The sequence below is a fragment of the Schistocerca gregaria genome, chromosome X (genome assembly GCF_023897955.1).
Source record: "Schistocerca gregaria isolate iqSchGreg1 chromosome X, iqSchGreg1.2, whole genome shotgun sequence".
NCBI lineage: Eukaryota > Metazoa > Arthropoda > Insecta > Orthoptera > Acrididae > Schistocerca > Schistocerca gregaria.
The window spans coordinates 146,187,260-146,204,729 of NC_064931.1; the positions used below are offsets into that span (position 1 = coordinate 146,187,260).

The 17,470-nt window shown below is 47.7% G+C and overlaps 1 protein-coding gene across 1 annotated transcript; it reads left to right on the top strand.

The window, feature by feature from the left end:
- Window positions 1–528: 528 nt before the first annotated feature.
- On the top strand, window positions 529–5,103 carry LOC126298478 (uncharacterized). Its single transcript, XM_049989814.1, has 2 exons — window positions 529–608; window positions 2,783–5,103. Exon 2 carries the CDS (start codon window positions 2,788–2,790, stop codon window positions 4,300–4,302), a length of 1,515 nt encoding a protein of 504 aa, XP_049845771.1. The 5' UTR covers window positions 529–608; window positions 2,783–2,787; the 3' UTR covers window positions 4,303–5,103.
- Window positions 5,104–17,470: the final 12,367 nt, after the last annotated feature.

The window sequence follows — 17,470 nt, forward strand, 5'->3', positions numbered from 1 at the left end:
ACCTCTCTATCTACATTATTCCGTGGTTTACTAAGTTTTCAAAATTTATACTGACTTTTTGATCACCCGGTTGATTTAGATTGGAAAAAAATGTCATTATTGTTATTATACGTTCATTTGACCCTACATCGATGTATATGCTCGCACCCCCAGTGTGAACTGGGTGGGAAAAAAGACGAACAGGTCACATCTGCACAGGTGAGCAATTCGCGAGGTCCTCGGTTCGCATCCCGGGCGGTAGGACAGCAGGTGGAGGGCGGGCGCGAGGCGCGTGTCGTGATCTGGAGACGCTCCATTGATGGACTTTCTTCCGCTTTCCATTTCGCGGGCGGCGTTACGCTACCTGCGCGGCATACGCGCGCCGCGGCGGCGGCGGGCCTTTCACCGCTCAGCTGTCCCGTAGGCGTGGTCTCGGCAGCAGCGCCTTGGCCAACCAGTCCGGGCAGCAGCGGGTGCCGTTGTCGCTGGCGACCCAGTTCTAATGGATGCAACGCGCCGCGAGAGAGGGGCAGTGGCGCGGGAGGGGTGACGGGTGCGTATAAAAGTTGAGCGCACCGCACCACCGACACATTCACTCGTGGGCTTCCAGCAGTAGCTCGCACCAAGTGGTGAGTTCTCCTACAGCTCGGCTGGAAGGCGAACCCGGCCCGCTCGCTCGCTTCGGCCATTCCGCCGCCGAGGACTCCGAATTTCAGTGTTGCGATGCTGCGGCCCGGTTCGTCTTGCAGTTTTGCCAGTGCTTTCGATCGCTTAACCGGAACTGCGTTACCGCGGGGGACGATCGTTACGCCACTCGCGACGTGCCTCCGCTGACCTCGTCTTTTTTGTGCATGGCGGTGACGGTATTGGACATCGTCGTTTCGCCGTCGACGGACGGATACTGTTCATCTTACTTTAAATGCGGTTATTGCATTAAGTGTTAATTCCTGTCGCTGGCCACTTGCTCGTACAGGTGTCGGTTCGAAAGTGACCCAGAAAATGTAGGACATCTAATGGGCAAGCCTTCTGGGGTGCGGTAACTTCCAGTTCGCCGAACTCAGCTGTTGGTCAATTTTTTATTGCGTTCTACTGAACTAGGACTGCAGAATGTGTAAATTAGTCTGGAGAATTTCGTAACACCAAACGGGACACGATGGACCAATTAACGTACACCCGATTTTGCTCCACCACGTGTTTAGCGATTGTGAGAAACCTAGTCATATTCTGAGGATCTCTCACTTTTTATTTCGTCCGCAAAACGCTTTTCCGGTCAATACGGAATGAGGTTTCGTAATAGTGGTTTCCGTCTCCTCAAGACAAAAATAAGAGAGAGGGAATCGGGACCTCGAAAAATGTATTCTACACAGTGACCAGATGACAAGTTTCACTCGTTTATTAAGTCTCTAAGGATATTTATTCGATTTTCTTTGATTCACGTGTAACGAATGCAAAAAAAAACCTGGAGATAACATTTTATCTTCGTTAGTAGTTCATTTCGACTATCGCAATGAGAATCAGGGTAAAGTAGAACAGTTTTTGCTCTCGAAGCAAAAGAAAAATTTATACTGTATGAAATTATAAGCCAACAACATAACAGCGAAAAGTACGTGCTTGGCTCAGTCGTTCATATGGGTTCAGAAATACAATTACAGAGTCTAGAACCCCTCTGATGCCAAGTGCGAGTATAAAGCTTTTTAAGCTATACGGTGCCTAAAAATGTATAGGTGCAGTGAAAGAAAATTAGGTAAGGAACGACCGTCGTTTTTCGTAAGAAACTACCCCGTTATCGCACGGGATAAGCTACAGAGGACTAGAAAACGCAGATCAAAGACGGGAAGAATGCAGCTTGGCTACACTGCGCTATTTGAAGGATACTGCTCAAAATTTATGAGACTAGAAGACCTAAAGTTCCTTAAGACAGTCTGCATTACTCGGTGAAAAATGAAATGATCGTATGACGTTCAGGTCGGGAGTCCACAAATGGGGAAATTCGGCAGCCGAGTTGGAAGTATTTTAGTTAACGTCACGTTGGGTGACTTGCGTGCCGATGATGATGAAATGATGGTGAGGACGCACAACATCCAGTCCCAGAGCGTAGAAAATATCCGACCTGACCAGGAATCGAACCCAGGCCCCTTACGTGACAGTCAGACGGGCTCGCCGCTCGCCGAAGGAGGCGAACTATAGTTGCTGATAGGTACAAGGGCGAGAAAGTACCTCAAACGTATGCATAGAGATTGCATTGCCGCCGGCCGAGGTGACCGAGCAGTTCTAGGCGATCTCTACGGTCGCAGGTTCGAATCCTGACTCGGGCAATTATGTGTGTGATGTCCTTAGGTTAGTTAGGTTTAAGTAGTTCTAAGTTCTATGGGACTGTTGACCTTAGCAGTTAAGCCCCATAGAGCTCTGAGCCGTTACATTGTCTCTTCCTAAGACCAAGAATAGCAGCGTAGTTGTTCCGATACTGAAATGGAGGACTACAGTTTAAATTCGCGTTTGGGTACTGCGCTATCACTTTTGTTTCCTTTCCCACATTTATTTTAGGCTAATAGTTTCCTCGCACACGTTTGTTGCTCTGTACCTTTTTGCAACTGCAGGTTTGTGTAGAATGTGTAGTAAAGCGAGCCGCGCGGGATTAGCCGAGCGGTCTCGGGCGCTGCAGTCATGGACTGTGCGGCTAGTCTGTAGGATAAGTTAGGTTAAATAGTGTGTACGCTTAGGCACTGATGACCTTAGCAGTTAAGTCCCATAAGATTTCATCCACATTTGAACATTGGAGTAAAGTGAGCGCTCGGTTTTGCAGGAGCCATGAGGTACCTGATCATCGTCGCCGCGGCGCTGCACGTGGTTCTGGGAGGCGTGAGCCAGGTGGCAGTGCGCCTGCCCTTCCTCAACCCTGCCGGAGTCACCTACCTGAACGGCCCCGCGCCCGCCGGCCTGGCCGCCGGTCCCGTGGGCTACGCCGCCGCCGCCCCCGCCGCCGTGGGCTACGCCGCCGCCGCCCCCGCCGCCGTGGGCTACGCCGCCGCCGCCCCCGCCGCCGTCGGTTACGCCGCCGCCCCCGTGGCAGTGCCCACGGTGCACCACGTGCCCGGCGTGGCCGACGTGCCCGTCACCCGCATCGAGGCGCAGCCCGGCGTCGTGCAGCAGCAGATCGACGTCGCCCACCCGGCCGTGGCCACTCGCAAGTTCGAGGTGCGCCGGCCGGCCATCCAGAAGCAGTTCTACGACATCGAGGAGCGCGTCGTGATCAGGCCCGCGGGCTCCGCTCTGGTGGAGCTGGACGAGCCTACCAGCCGGCTGCAGCGCGGACCCACCGTCGTCAGCCCCGTGGGCCCGGGAGCCGCCGTCGCCGCCGGCCCCGCCGTCGCCGCCCCCGCCGCCGTCGCCGCCGGCCCCGCCTACGCCCCGGTCGTGGCAGCCACCCCCGCCCCCGTGTTCGTGTCCTCGACGCCCGCCCCCGCGCTGGGCGCCTACCCCGGCCCGGCCGGCCCAGCCCCCGGAGCTCCCGCGCAGTTCGAGAGCGACGACTCGATCTCTGTAGAGAACCCCGAGTTCTCGGCTAGAGCCGCGGCAGCCGCCCAGCAGCAGTACGAGTCGCAGCAGCGCGCGGCCGCCGCCCAGCAGCAGTACGAGGCTCAGCAGCGCGCAGCTGCTCAGCAGCAGCAGTACGAGGCTCAGCAGCGCGCGGCGGCTCAGCAGCAGCAGTACGAGGCCCAGCAGCGCGCGGCCGCGCAGCAGCAGCAGCAGCAGCAGCAGTACGAGGCGCAGCAGCGCGCCGCCGCCGCCGCGCAGCACCAGGCCGCCGGCCCCCTGCCGTCGCCGCAGCCCGAGATCCGCACCAACGGCGCCCCCCTCGAGCAGATCGCGCGCGCTCAGCCGCTGGCCGGCCCCGACGTGGTGCCGTCCCTGCGCTCCATCCACCCCGAGGAGAACCAGGCTAACCAGCAGCGCCTCATCCAGCTGCTGACGGCGCGCGGCGGCGTTACCGAGGTGGGCTTCGGCCGCGCCGGACCCGCCGGCGCTCCCGTGGGCGACGCGGGCAACGTGCGCGCGCGCGTGCTGTCCGCCACCCCCGCGCCGGCCTTCGCCGCCCCCGCAGGCGAGCGCGTCTCCACCCGGCGCGTCGTCGTGTCCCGTCCCATCGAGACCCTGCAGGAAGTCGACGTGATCGAGCCCGTCACCAAGCTGCACCGCGTCGCCGTCAACACGCCCACGCTGTTCAAGACGGTGCGCCAGGACATCGCCAGGGTGCCCACCACCGTGCCCGTGCTGGGCAAGACCATCGCCCACGCCGCCGTGCCCGTCGGTCTCTACCACTGAGCGTCCCTCCCACTGCCGCCGCAACCTCACACACCACACGGCGGTCTTTCACTTCCCTCTTCCGAATACTCCCAGACGGCCACGGCACAAACTCGTGTACGGAGACGCATTTCCTTTTCTGTAGTAACACCGAGATCTAATGAAAACCACTACACGAGAAACATTCCCTGACAACTGAATCTCTTTCTCACTAAATCTGTCAGTCTCGCGCGTAGCAATCTATACGAGTCAGTATAAAGACAAATGGTGCGATCTTCCTCGAAGACCGTAAGTCGACACTACAATTCTAAGGAAAAATCCGCAGCCTCCAATATCTGAAGTCTGCCGAGATTTTCTCCTCCTTTTTTTTCTTCGACTGTAATGTCCCAGGCGTCAGAGCATCTCTCGTCTCCCTCTCCTACACACACACACACACACACACACACACACACACACAATCGCCGAACCTTGCCATGTCGACTCGTCGCGCTTTTCTTGCCCACTGTGGATCCGCAAAATGCAGCAACTGTTCTGGGAGTACTGTATGTACTACTTCAATGTGCCTACAAAAATATTCTAGCTCTTCCTTTATACAGACCTACTTATTGAAAATTCTTCAAACTTCGTCCCTCTCGAACCTTTTTCGCGTTAAGTTCCCCGAGCATCACTGTAAGTAGGAAAAAAAAATATTCTTACCACTTTTAATATCTGTGTGAATGCGTGTCAAACTTTTTTTACTGCACAACACATGAGAACGATACTGAAGTGATATTAGAGTTTATTTATATACATTACAATGAAAATAAAGCAAATTTGTGACTATCTGTGTTAGTATTTTATTCACCCTTCAATATTCCTTATCCGGCATCCCATATTGTTTGTCAAAGTCAAATGTATATGCGTAATGCTAAAATAATAAAACACTTACAGATTTCTCCTTTACCCCACTACTGACGGAACAAACTATTGCTACCTAAATAACCTTTTATTGGTTGCGAAATTATTCACTTTCACCATTCCTGCTTTACGACAACTCAGTTTACTGCACACTTTTGACATCAAACTTGCAAGAGCATCCTCAGAACCTGCTGGTAATGCGCATACGATCGCCGAAAGTAAGGTGAGTCGCACAAATTTTTGTTGGAAATTGGTAAGTCCGTTGCTTTCTCTGCTGAAGGTGTTTGTTCTGATCACCTAGTTCGCCTATTTCTTTAAACCAGATACCAGTAACGGCAGGACATTTTTTGCAGAGTAAACCTAAAATCTTTTACTGTTTTTATCTTAGCTGCAAAACCTACTGTTACCGAAGACTACTTAGTACTTGGCATCGTAATGGATAAATCTGTGAGCACACTAGCTTCCAATATTTTTTTATTTATTTATTCGTATGGCTCACGTGCAGTTTAAAAATACACATGTATGACATTAGTATATGTATATAAAACAGAAAGAAAAAACTACATATAAAACTAACTAAATGTCAATATCTAAGTTCCTAATCCATATAAGAGCTGTATCATCAGCTTCCATCAGGTCGCTCCAGCTCCCCTGATACGAACTCATGGGGCATTCAGCTTTAATGTGCTTGATTGCCTACTTCGGAGGCCCACTGTCACAAATCGGAGATTCTCTAGCACCCGAATTATAAAGAGAGTCTGCACATTGTCCATGCCCAGTCAGAGCTCTTCAGTTTGACCCATAGTTTCCTGTCGAGTTCTGTGTCAGCAGCATCACAATTATACTTTCGGAACCACTCACGCTCTTCAAGATTATCAATAAGTTGACAGTTCCGATCCCACAGGTCTCTCACCCCGGTATTACTGGCTACTAGCTGCGTTGCTTGACGTAATGGTGGGTTTCTTGAATGGAGTCTATTTCGTCTGAAGCTCCCCGTGTCATTCCACACAATTTTTGAATACTACTGTTACGAGTTTTTATCTTGAGAGCAGCATTTTCAAAAGGTTTTCTGTATAAAAGAAAGCGGTCAAGAGTGACACCAAGGTACTTACGATACTAGTACGGTAAAGAGTGTTTCCGTTAAGTTTCACTCTGAGCTCCACATTAGCTTGTTTGTTGTTCTAAAATACGGGCTCATAACGGCTAGATCTTCTGTACGAATTGTCTACACTTCTCCGAGATCCTTGATTCTATAACCAAGAGCGATATCGTCCGCGTAGCAGAATTTTGTTGATCGGGTATTGAGGAGATTAGAGATACATAGGTTGAATAATAGGGGTCCTAAGACGAAGCCCTGTGGTAGACCATTACTTAATTTCCTCTCCTTGCTCACATTTTCTAACAAGTAAAGACGGAAATATCTATTGTTTATCATGGTGTCGATGAGAGTTACAGTTTTTCGGCATCGGATTGTTTTTAGTAATTTGTATATCATCCCTTTTCTCGAGACTGTGCCGCATGCTACGGTTGGGTCTATGAGCACGACAGATGTCATCACGTTTTCTTGGAAACGAGCCTCCATGAAAGTTGTTAGGGCCGAAACCTGGTCACAGTAAATTCTCTGTGGCCTGAAAGCCATTTGCTCAGCTAGGATATGTTCCAGAACGAAGCAGCTAATTCTATTATAAATAAGCCCCTGCAAGAATTTATGAGTACAGCTCAAAATGGAAACTGATTTGAAACTTTCAGGATGGTCAGTTGGTTTACATGATTTCAAATTACAACCATTTTTTCTCTCTTTAGCTCGTTGGACAGTGATCCACTATCTAGGATGCTGGAGAAGAGGTGGATCGTCTATTTTTTTTCCACCATTACTCATGTTACCTGTTGTGGACATAGTTCCACGTAGTCAGCGCGTACACAACTTTCCTAATAAAGCGCGCCCCGCTAAGCACAACAGCGCACGCGCAGCGCTCGTCCGTCTCCACACTACGAGATGGCGCTGCCTTAGAAACGGACCAAATTCTGCTTCAGCCGATCCGCGTATTAATATGTAACGCAGCCAATGACATTGCTGCTAACGTAGAAGCTTTTCACCTCGCGGATCACACTCGCGTAGTGATACCTGAATGCGGGAGGTATGATAACGAGTGTACAGACCTCCGATTAGTCAGTCTGCATTAGTCTGCACCAGCCTGCATTAGTCTGTACCAGTCTATAGTAAAGTTTCAGTCTGTGCCTAATAAAATTATCATATTCCTGTACGTAGCCATGAAGAGAAATGTGTAGACACTTTGTCAAGTATCAGAGATATGTGAGAATAAGATTAACGTACCAAGACCAAAGGAACTTCAGATTGTCAGTTGTAAATAGCATCCAGAATCAAGTTAAGTAAGGTTTATGATTGTTGTTATTTTCATAAATGTGTGTAAAATTAATCAAGTTCTGTTTAAAGTTGGTCACCGTCAATCTGCTACTCTAAGCGTGCAAGTGTCATTTCTATCGTCTGACCTAACGGCAGAAGATAAACACGCACGATAAGACCACGAGACATAATGCTGACAATCGCCTACTTTGTTAGAGCGACAAGTCAAATAATCTGATGGTGTGTGTACCGAAGGTCTTACAGTACGCACACCACGTTACCCATGCTTCCATTGGTAATCAGAGAGGAGTGGTGCAGTCTCATTTTGCGGTGCAGCTATAAAAGGCTGCATTCGAATTCTATGGTCCAAAACAATCTCTAGGTTCAAGTTCCATTCTTGTATGGTTTGAAAGCTGCTTAAGTCCAATTGTCGCATGCTACCCTACACTAAAAGACAAACAAATGCTTTAACTGGTTTTTCTGCTCTTTTGAAGAAGGAATTACACTCCTGGAAATTGAAATAAGAACACCGTGAATTCATTGTCCCAGGAAGTGGAAACTTTATTGACACATTCCTGGGGTCAGATACATCACATGATCACACTGACAGAACCACAGGCACATAGACACAAGCAACAGAGCATGCACAATGTCGGCACTAGTACAGTGTATATCCACCTTTCGCAGCAATGCAGGCTGCTATTCTCCCATGGTGACGATCGTAGAGATGCTGGATGTAGTCCTGTGGAACGGCTTGCCATGCCATTTCCACCTGGCGCCTCAGTTGGACCAGCGTTCGTGCTGGACGTGCAGACCGCGTGAGACGACGCTTCATCCAGTCCCAAACATGCTCAATGGGGGACAGATCCGGAGATCTTGCTGGCCAGGGTAGTTGACGTACACCTTCTAGAGCACGTTGGGTGGCACGGGATACATGCGGACGTGCATTGTCCTGTTGGAACAGCAAGTTCCCTTGCCGGTCTAGGAATGGTAGAACGATGGGTTCGATGACGGTTTGGATGTACCGTGCACTATTCAGTGTCCCCTCGACGATCACCAGAGGTATACGGCCAATGTAGGAGATCGCTCCCCACACCAAGATGCCGGGTGTTGGCCCTGTGTGCCTCGGCCGAATGCAGTCCTGATTTTGGCGCTCACCTGCACGGCGTCAAACACGCATACGACCATCATTGGCACCAAGGCAGAAGCGACTCTCATCGCTGAAGACGACACGTCTTCATTCGTCCCTCCATTCACGCCTGTCGCGACACCACTGGAGGCGGGCTGCACGATGTTGGGGCCTGAGCGGAAGACGGCCTAACGGTGTGCGGGACCGTAGCCCAGCTTCATGGAGACGGTTGCGAATGGTCCTCGCCGATACCCCAGGAGCAACAGTGTCCCTAGTTTGCTGGGAAGTGGCGGTGCGGTCCCCTACGGCACTGCGTAGGATCCTACGGTCTTGGCGTGCATCCGTGCGTCGCTGCGGTCCGGTCCCAGGTCGACGGGCACGTGCACCTTCCGCCGACCACTGGCGACAACATCGATGTACTGTGGAGACCTCACGCCCCACGTGTTGAGCAATTCGGTGGTACGTCCACCCGGCCTCCCGCATGCCCACTATACACCCTCACTCAAAGTCCGTCAACTGCATATACGGTTCACGTCCACGCTGTCGCGGCATGCTATCAGTGTTAAAGACTGCGATGGAGCTCCGTATGCCACGGCAAACTGGCTGACACTGACGGCGGCGGTGCACAAATGCTGCGCAGCTAGCGCCATTCGACGGCCAACACCGCGGTTCCTGGTGTGTCCGCTGTGCCGTGCGTGTGATCATTGCTTGTACAGCCCTCTCGTAGTGTCTAGAGCAAGTATGGTGGGTCTGACACACCGGTGTCAATGTGTTCTTTTTTTCATTTCCAGGAGTGTATATTGGACACGGAATCCAAGAAGAAGGTTCTTGCAGTAATATCAACAAGTCATTATTGACGAAAGGGTCTGGATGTGAAGGACTCAAGCTGTTTGCCTTCGCTAGATAAGCTGTTATCCGTTCCCCCGCTGTCGTAATAGTGCTCAAAGCTACGTTGTCTGAGTGAACTGGCAGCCAGGGAAACAGGTTCGACCCCAGCACTGCTCACTGCAAGAGAAAGGCACACTACCGGGGCCCAGGTCGTGCATATTGGCTCAGGAGCACGCGTTAGGCGTGGCTTACTGACCCGACTGGTTTTGTCTGCATCAATGCCCTTCGTCTTGTTTTTGTACGTAAACTTGCAAACTGACTCATTAAAGTTACGGTAGATCTCCTGTTTTCTGTTGCACAAATTATCAGTAATTGCTCGTACTTTCACAGTGGGAGCTAACTCTAGCAACACACTTCTAGAAATCGAAAAAGATACTGAGTAACTGTTTCGGAATGGCCTACCTCCAGATGAGTCTATGGATCAGTACTGACTACCGTTGTAGCTATGTGTGAGGCTTATATTTTGGAACTTGGCGTTTCACACGATTCACATAATACACACTAACGAACCAAAATATTGTGACCATCTGTTTAAAACAGTGTAGGTCCTCCTGGATCACAAAATACAGCAGTGATTCTGTGTGGCATGGATTCGACAAGTCTTTGTTAGGTATTCGGAAGTAAGAGGTCCTATACAGGGTGGTTCATTGATAGTGACCAGGGCCAAATATCTCACGAAATAAGCGTCAAACGAAGAAACTACATAGAACGAATCTTGTCTAGCTTGAACGGGGAAACCAGATGGCGCTGTGGTTGGCCCGCTAGATGGCGCTGCCATAGATCAAGCGGATATCAACTGCGTTTTTTAAAAATAGGAACGCCCATTTTTTCGTGTAGTACGTAAAGAAATATGAATCTTTATTTGGACCACTATTTTCGCCCTGTGATAGATTGCGCTGTGATAGTCACAAACATATGGCTCACAATTTTAGACGAACAGCTGGTAACAAGTAGGTTTTTTAAATTAAAATACAGAACGTAGGTAAGTTTGAGCATTTTATTTCGGTTGTTCCAATATGATACATGTACCTTTGTGAACTTATCATTTCTGAGAACGCATGCTGTTACAGTGTGATTATCTGTAAATACCATATTAATGACATAAATGCTCAAAATGATGTCCGTCAACCTCAATGCATTTGGCAATACGTGTAACGACATTCCTCTCAACAGCGAGTAGTTCGCCTTCCGTAATGATCGCACATACATTGACAATGCGCTGACGCATGTTGTCAGGCGTTGTCGGTGGATCACGATTGCAAAAATTCTTCAACTTTCCCACCAGAAAGAAATCCGGGGACGTCAGGTCCCGTGAATGTGCGGGCCATGATATGGTGCTTCGACGACAAATCCACCTGTCATGAAATATGATATTCAATACCGCTTCAACTGCACGTGAGCTATGTGCCGAACATCCATCATGTTGGAAGTACATCGCCATTCTGTCATGCAGTGAAACATCTTGTAGTAACATCGGTAGAACATTACGTAGGAAATCAGCATACAATGCACCATTTAGATTGCCATCGAGAAAATGGGGACCAATTATCCAGTCTCCCATAATGCTGCACCATACATTAACCCGCCAAGGTCGCTGATGTTCGACTTGTCGCAGCCATCGTGGATTTTCCGTTGCCCAATAGTGCATATTATGACGGTTTACTTTACCGCTGTTGGTGAATGGCGCTTCGTCGCTAAATAGAACGCGTGCAAGATATCTGTCATCGTCCCGTGATTTCTCTTGTGCCCAGTGATAGAACTGTACACGACGTTAAAAGTCGTCGCCATGCAATTGCTGGTGCCTAGAAATATGTTGATGTAGAATTCTCAACACCGACGTATTTGAGATTCCCGATTCTCGCTCAGTTTGTATGCTACTGATGTGCGGATTAGCCGCGACAGCAGCTAAAACACCTACTTGGGCATCACCATTGTTGCAGTTTGTGGTTGACGTTTCAGACGTGGCTGAACACTTCCCGTTTCCTTAAATATCGTAACTATCCGGCGAACGGTCCGGACACTTGGATGATGTAGTCCAGGATACCGAGCAGCATACATAGCACACGTCCGTTGGGCATTTTGATCACAACAGCCATACATCAACACGATGTCGACCTTTTCTGCAATTGGTAAACGGTCCATTTTAACAAGGGTAATGTATCACGAAGTAAATACCATCAGCACTTTCGGAATGTTACGTGATACCACGTACTTATACGTTTGTGGCTATGACAGCTCCATCTATCACAAAGCGAAAAAAGTGGTCCAACTAAAACATTCATATTTCTTTACGTACTACTGGAATATGTAATAAAAATGGGGGTTACTATTAAAAAAACGCAGTTGATGTCCTTTTGACCTATGGCATCGCCATCTAGCGGGCCAACCATAGCGCCATCTGGTTTCCTCCTTCAAGCTAGACGAGTTTTGTTCTTTGTAGTTTTTTCGTTTGATGCTTATTTCGTGAGATATTTGGCCCGGTCACTATCAGTGGACCACCTTGTATATCGACGTACCGTCCTATAAAAACATCGGTTGCACATTGTAAATATACTGCCGGTTTTAGAGTTGTATATTATAGTATTGATTTATTATTAGATATTCTCTTTATCAACAAGCCAACAGCCTGCTTATCTCCGCCGCCCGAAGTGGCCGAGCGGTTATTGGCGCATCACTTCGGAACCGCGCGAGTGCTACGGTCGCAGGTTCGAATCCTGCCTCGGGGATGGATGTGCGTGTTGTCCTTAGGTTAGTTAGGTTTAAGTAGTTCTAAGTTCTAGGGGCCTAATGACCTCAGAAATTAAGTCCCATAGTGCTCATAACCTTTTTTTTTTTTTTTTACTTATCCCCTTAGAGCAAGAATTGAAAGTAAAGCGATGAACGTTCACGTTTGGCGATAACCACCTCGCTAACAATGATAACCGCATGTAAGTGGGACAATAAAATTGTGCGATGGGTACCTCTTTCGGTTTCGTCAAGTATCTGATTTGTCCAGGGCACTTCATGTCGACTTACCTTTTTTTTTTTTCATTTCTGCAAACGTCAGCAGACTAGCAGCTGTGGTGCAAAATTGCATGGTGAAGATAAACGTTGCAGGTTCTCTTGGTAGTGCCGATCCCCGATTACGTTAGCATCTCCCATTACACGTCTTCGGCCACACCAAAGACCAGTACTGATTTTTGTTCATCATTTTCAGCAACTGTTTTTGAAGAAAGCCGAAGTCAAGAAATAGCACACTAGCTGCGTTAAAAATTGGTTTTTGACGCAAATTGTATGCTATTTTTTCTTATCGGAAGTCTTGTTTTTCCATTCACACCGCCACCCGCAGTGCAATTGGACTTCTTCCTTCTGCCACCTACACTTGCATCACACAGTCAAAGAGAAAGACTAGACGTGATGAAAGCTCAAAAAGCAGTAAGACTCCTTCGCACAGTGAAAGCGAGGTTATGTTCTACTACAATTTAAAAAGAACAGCTTGAAATATTTACCGAAAATTGCAAAAAAATAGAAAATAAAAATATCGGCACTCAATATTGCCATTTCAGTATTAATATATCCCTATATCGGTGAAACATTAATCGCCGATATATATCTATATTTTTTGGAAAAAATATCGGTATACCGATATATCGACATTTTAGCAACAGACCTAGTACCTGTGTATACTTGTCTTGCTTTAAAGGTACGTAAAGCAGCTGTAGTATGTTGTACGGGCCAATTAATCATTTATATTTGTGCCCTCTGGCACTAGCAGCTTCTTACGGGAGGCATAACACGATTATCTCAAAAACAGTCAACATTCATACCAATTGCCCAATGCAGCTCGATACAACACTCAACATTTCTCGAGAAAATGTACTAAAGTTTTCCGAGAATCTATAACAGCGTCAAGTAAGATGTGTTTTACGGTTGGAGTGTGTCTCTGTCGTAAGATTGTTACGTTTCGCCTCAGTTATTGTGTTCGGTTCCTACCTGATACGAATTTATAAACATAGGTGCATGTTTTGTGAATATTTCTGTGAAATACAAAATACACAATGGTGGAACAATCAGTAGCACTCCAGACTGGTAACGCTTGGATCGCTGGTTCGAGTCTTATTTCGGTCATCCTTTTTTTGGTTCGTTTTCCCATTCATTTCGAATACCTACTTCATTTAAATATAAAGTTCATCAAATACACAGTTATCAAATGTAATTGTCATTTTTATCAAAAAGGGCGTCTTCTTACTTCTAATTACATATTGTAAACAAAAATTAAATTCTTAACTAATGATCTTTTGTAAAAGATTGTTTATAAAGACTATTTAAATTTAAAAAAAATACAAATTAAATCTTTTTCGTCATCGTGGATTTTACGCTGAATGGAAAAGCCAATGGAACATGCACATATGTTTAGAAATTTAACGCACCTGGGAATGGAACCCAGACCTTCCATGCACATCAGCGTTCTACAACAGAGCCATGCAACCAGCCGAAAAGACAATCTTTATTTAAAGTCTTAAAGACACTCGGAAAACTTCAAAGTCAATTTTCTCGAGAGTCTTTGAGAGTTGCATCGGACTGCTTTGGCAAACTGATACTTCACGCCCGAACTTCACGTACCATGACTATAAAAAAATACAAAAATCCGATTGTCGTGTGGTCTCCTTGTGAGTAATATTTCTTTGCATACGGTATGTGGGTGGCCTTATTTCTACTTTTAGTGCGATTGCACTGAAATGCTAATCATTTGCATACCAAATTATGCAGTACACTTCATGGGAAATTTTCTGCTTGTTGCGTGCCACTTTCCTGGTGTTACAATTTTAGTGACTAGTAGTGCTCGTAATATTTTGATAAGAATTATAATTCAAACAAATCTCAAATGTCCTTTCCATGTAACTGAGATGAAACACTTCCTCGGCGGGCCGTGGTGGCCGAGCGGTTCTAGGCACTTCACTCTGGTACCGCGTGACCGCTACGGTCGCAGGTTCGAATCCTGCCTCGGACATGAATGTGTGTGACGTCCTTAGGTTAGTTAGGTTTAGGTAGTTCTAAGTACTAAGGGACTGATGACCTCAGCTGTTAAGCCCCATAGTGCTCAGAGTCATTTTTTTTTTTTAGACTCGCGTATGGACTATTAGTAATTAGCATATCTGGTGTAGAGAAGCAACTCAAAGATTTGAAAGCAGATAAATCACCAGGTCCGGCTCTAATCCCTGTTTAGTTTTTCTAAGAGTACGCTAGGGCACTGGCCCCTTACTTACCAGGCATTTATCGCGAATCTCTCGCCCAGAGTCAAGTTCCAAGCGACAGGAGAAAAGCGCAGGTGAATCATGTGTATAAGAAGAACAAAAAAACGGACTCGCAAAATTACAGACCAATATCCCCAACTTCGGTTTATTGCAGAATCCTTGAACATATTCTCAGTGCGAATACAATAAACTTTCTTGAGACTGAAACGCTTATGTCCACGAATCAGCATGGATTTAGAAAGCATCGCTAATTCGAAACTCAGCTTGCCCTTTTCTCACATGATATACTGCGAACTATGGATGAAGGGCAATACGCAGATTCCATGTTTCTATATTTCCGGAAAGCATTTGACACGGTGCCCCATTGCAGGCTGTTAACGAAGGTGCGAGCATATGGAATAAGTTCACATATATGTGAGTGGCTCGAAGACTTCTTAAGTAATAGAACCCAGTATGACGCCCTCGAAGGCAAGTGTTCATCAGAGACAAGGGTATCGTCAGCAATGCCCCAGGGAAGTGTGATAGGACCGCTGTTGTTCTCTGTACATAGAAACGATGTGGCGGACAGGGTGGGGAGGAACCTGCGCTTGTTTGCTGATGATGCCGTAGTGTACGGTAAGGTGTCGAAGTTGAGTGGCTGTAGGAAGATACAACGCGACTTACACAAAATTTCTAGTTTGTACGATGAATGGCAGCTAGCTCTAAATGGGGAATAATGTAAATTAATGAGGATGAGTTCGAAGATCAAAACTGTAATTTTTGAATACGGTGTTACTAGTGTACTGCTTGACACAGTCAAGTCGTTTAAATATCTGGGCGTAACGTTGCAAAACGATATGTGGTGGAACGAGGATGTGAGAACTGTAGTAGGGGAGGCAAGTGGTCGGCTTCGGTTTACTGGTAGGATTTAAGGAAAAACTGGTTGACCTGTAAAGGAGACGCATATAGTACGCTGGTGCGACCAATTATTGAGTTCTGCTCAGGTTGGGATCTGTACCAGATCGTATTGAAGGAAGACATCGAAACAATTCAAAGCCGGGCTGCTAGATTACACTACTGGTCATTAAAATTGCTACACCAAGAAGAAATGCAGATGATAAACGGGTATTCATTGGACAAATATATTATACTAGAACTGACACGTGATTACATTTTCACGTAATTTGGGTGCATAGATCCTGAGAAATCAGTACCCAGAACAACAACCTCTGGCCGTAATAACGGCCTTGATACGCCTGGGCAATGATCAAACTGAGCTCGGATGGCGAGTACAGGTACAGCTGCCCATGCAGCTTCAACACGATACCACAGTTCATCAAGACTAGTGACTGGCGTATTGTGACGAGCCAGTTGCTCGGCCACCATTGACCAGACGTTTTCAGTTGCTAAGAGATGTGGAGAATGTGCTGGCCAGGGCAGCAGTTGAACATTTTCTGTATCCAGAAAGACCCGCATACGACCTGCAACATGCGGTCGTGCATTATCCTGCTAAAATGTAGGGTTTCGCAGCGATCGAAAATGGTTCAAATGGCTCTGAGCCCTGTAGGATTAAACATGTGGTCATCAGTCCCCTAGAACTTAGAACTACTTAAAGCTAACTAACCTAAGGACATCACACACATCCATGCCCGACGCAGGATTCGAACCTGCGACCGTAGCGGTCACGCGGTTCCAGACTGAAGTGCCTAGAACCGCACGGCCACACCGGCCGGCCGCAGGGATCGAATCAAGGGTAGACACATGGGTCGTTAACACATCTGAAATGTAACGTCCACTGTTAAAAATGCCGTCAACGCGAGCAAGAGGTGACCGAGACGTGTAACCATACCATCACAGCCGGGTGATACGACAGTACGGCGATGATGAATACACACTTCCAATGTCAGTTCACCGAGATGTCGCCAAACACGGATGCGACCATCATGATGCTGTAAACAGAACCTGGATTCATCCAAAAAAAATGACGTTGTGCCATTCGTGCACCCAGGTTCGTCGTTGAGTACACCATCGCAGGCTCTCCTGTGTGTGATGCAGCGTCAGGGGTAACCGCAGCCATGGTCTCCGAGCTCATAGTCCATGTTGCTGCAAACGTCGTCCAACTGTTCGTGCATATGGTTGTTGTCTTGCAAACGACCGACCGAGCGTGGTGGCGCAGTGGTTAGCACACTGGACTCGCATTCGAGAGGATGACGGTTCAATCCAGCGTCCGGCCATCCTGATTTAGGTATTCCGTGCTTTCCCTAGATCACTTCAGGCAAATGCCGGGATGGTTCCTTTGAAAGGGCACGACCGATTTCCTTCCTCATCCTTCCATAATCCGAGCTTGTGGTCCGTCTCTAATGACCTCGTTGTCGACGGGACGTTAAACACTAATTTCCTCCTCCTCCTCCTCAGGGATCGAGACGTGGCTGCACGATCCGTTACAGCCATGCGGATAAGATGCCTGTCATCTCGACTGCTAGTGATACGAGGCCGTTGGTATCCAGCACGGCGTTCCGTATTACCTTCCTGAACCCAGCGATTCAATATTTTGCTAACAGTCATTGGATTTCGACCAACGCTATCAGCAACGTCATGATACGATAAACCGCTACACTTCTTCCTTTATCAAAGTCAGAAACGTGATGGTACGCATTTCTCCTCCTTACACGAGGCATCACAACAACGTTTCACCAG

What these genes read in the sequence shown, in the direction of transcription:
- LOC126298478 (XM_049989814.1), top strand. Translation starts at nt 2,788, where the DNA reads ATGAGGTACCTGATCATCGTCGCCGCGGCGCTGCACGTGGTTCTGGGA.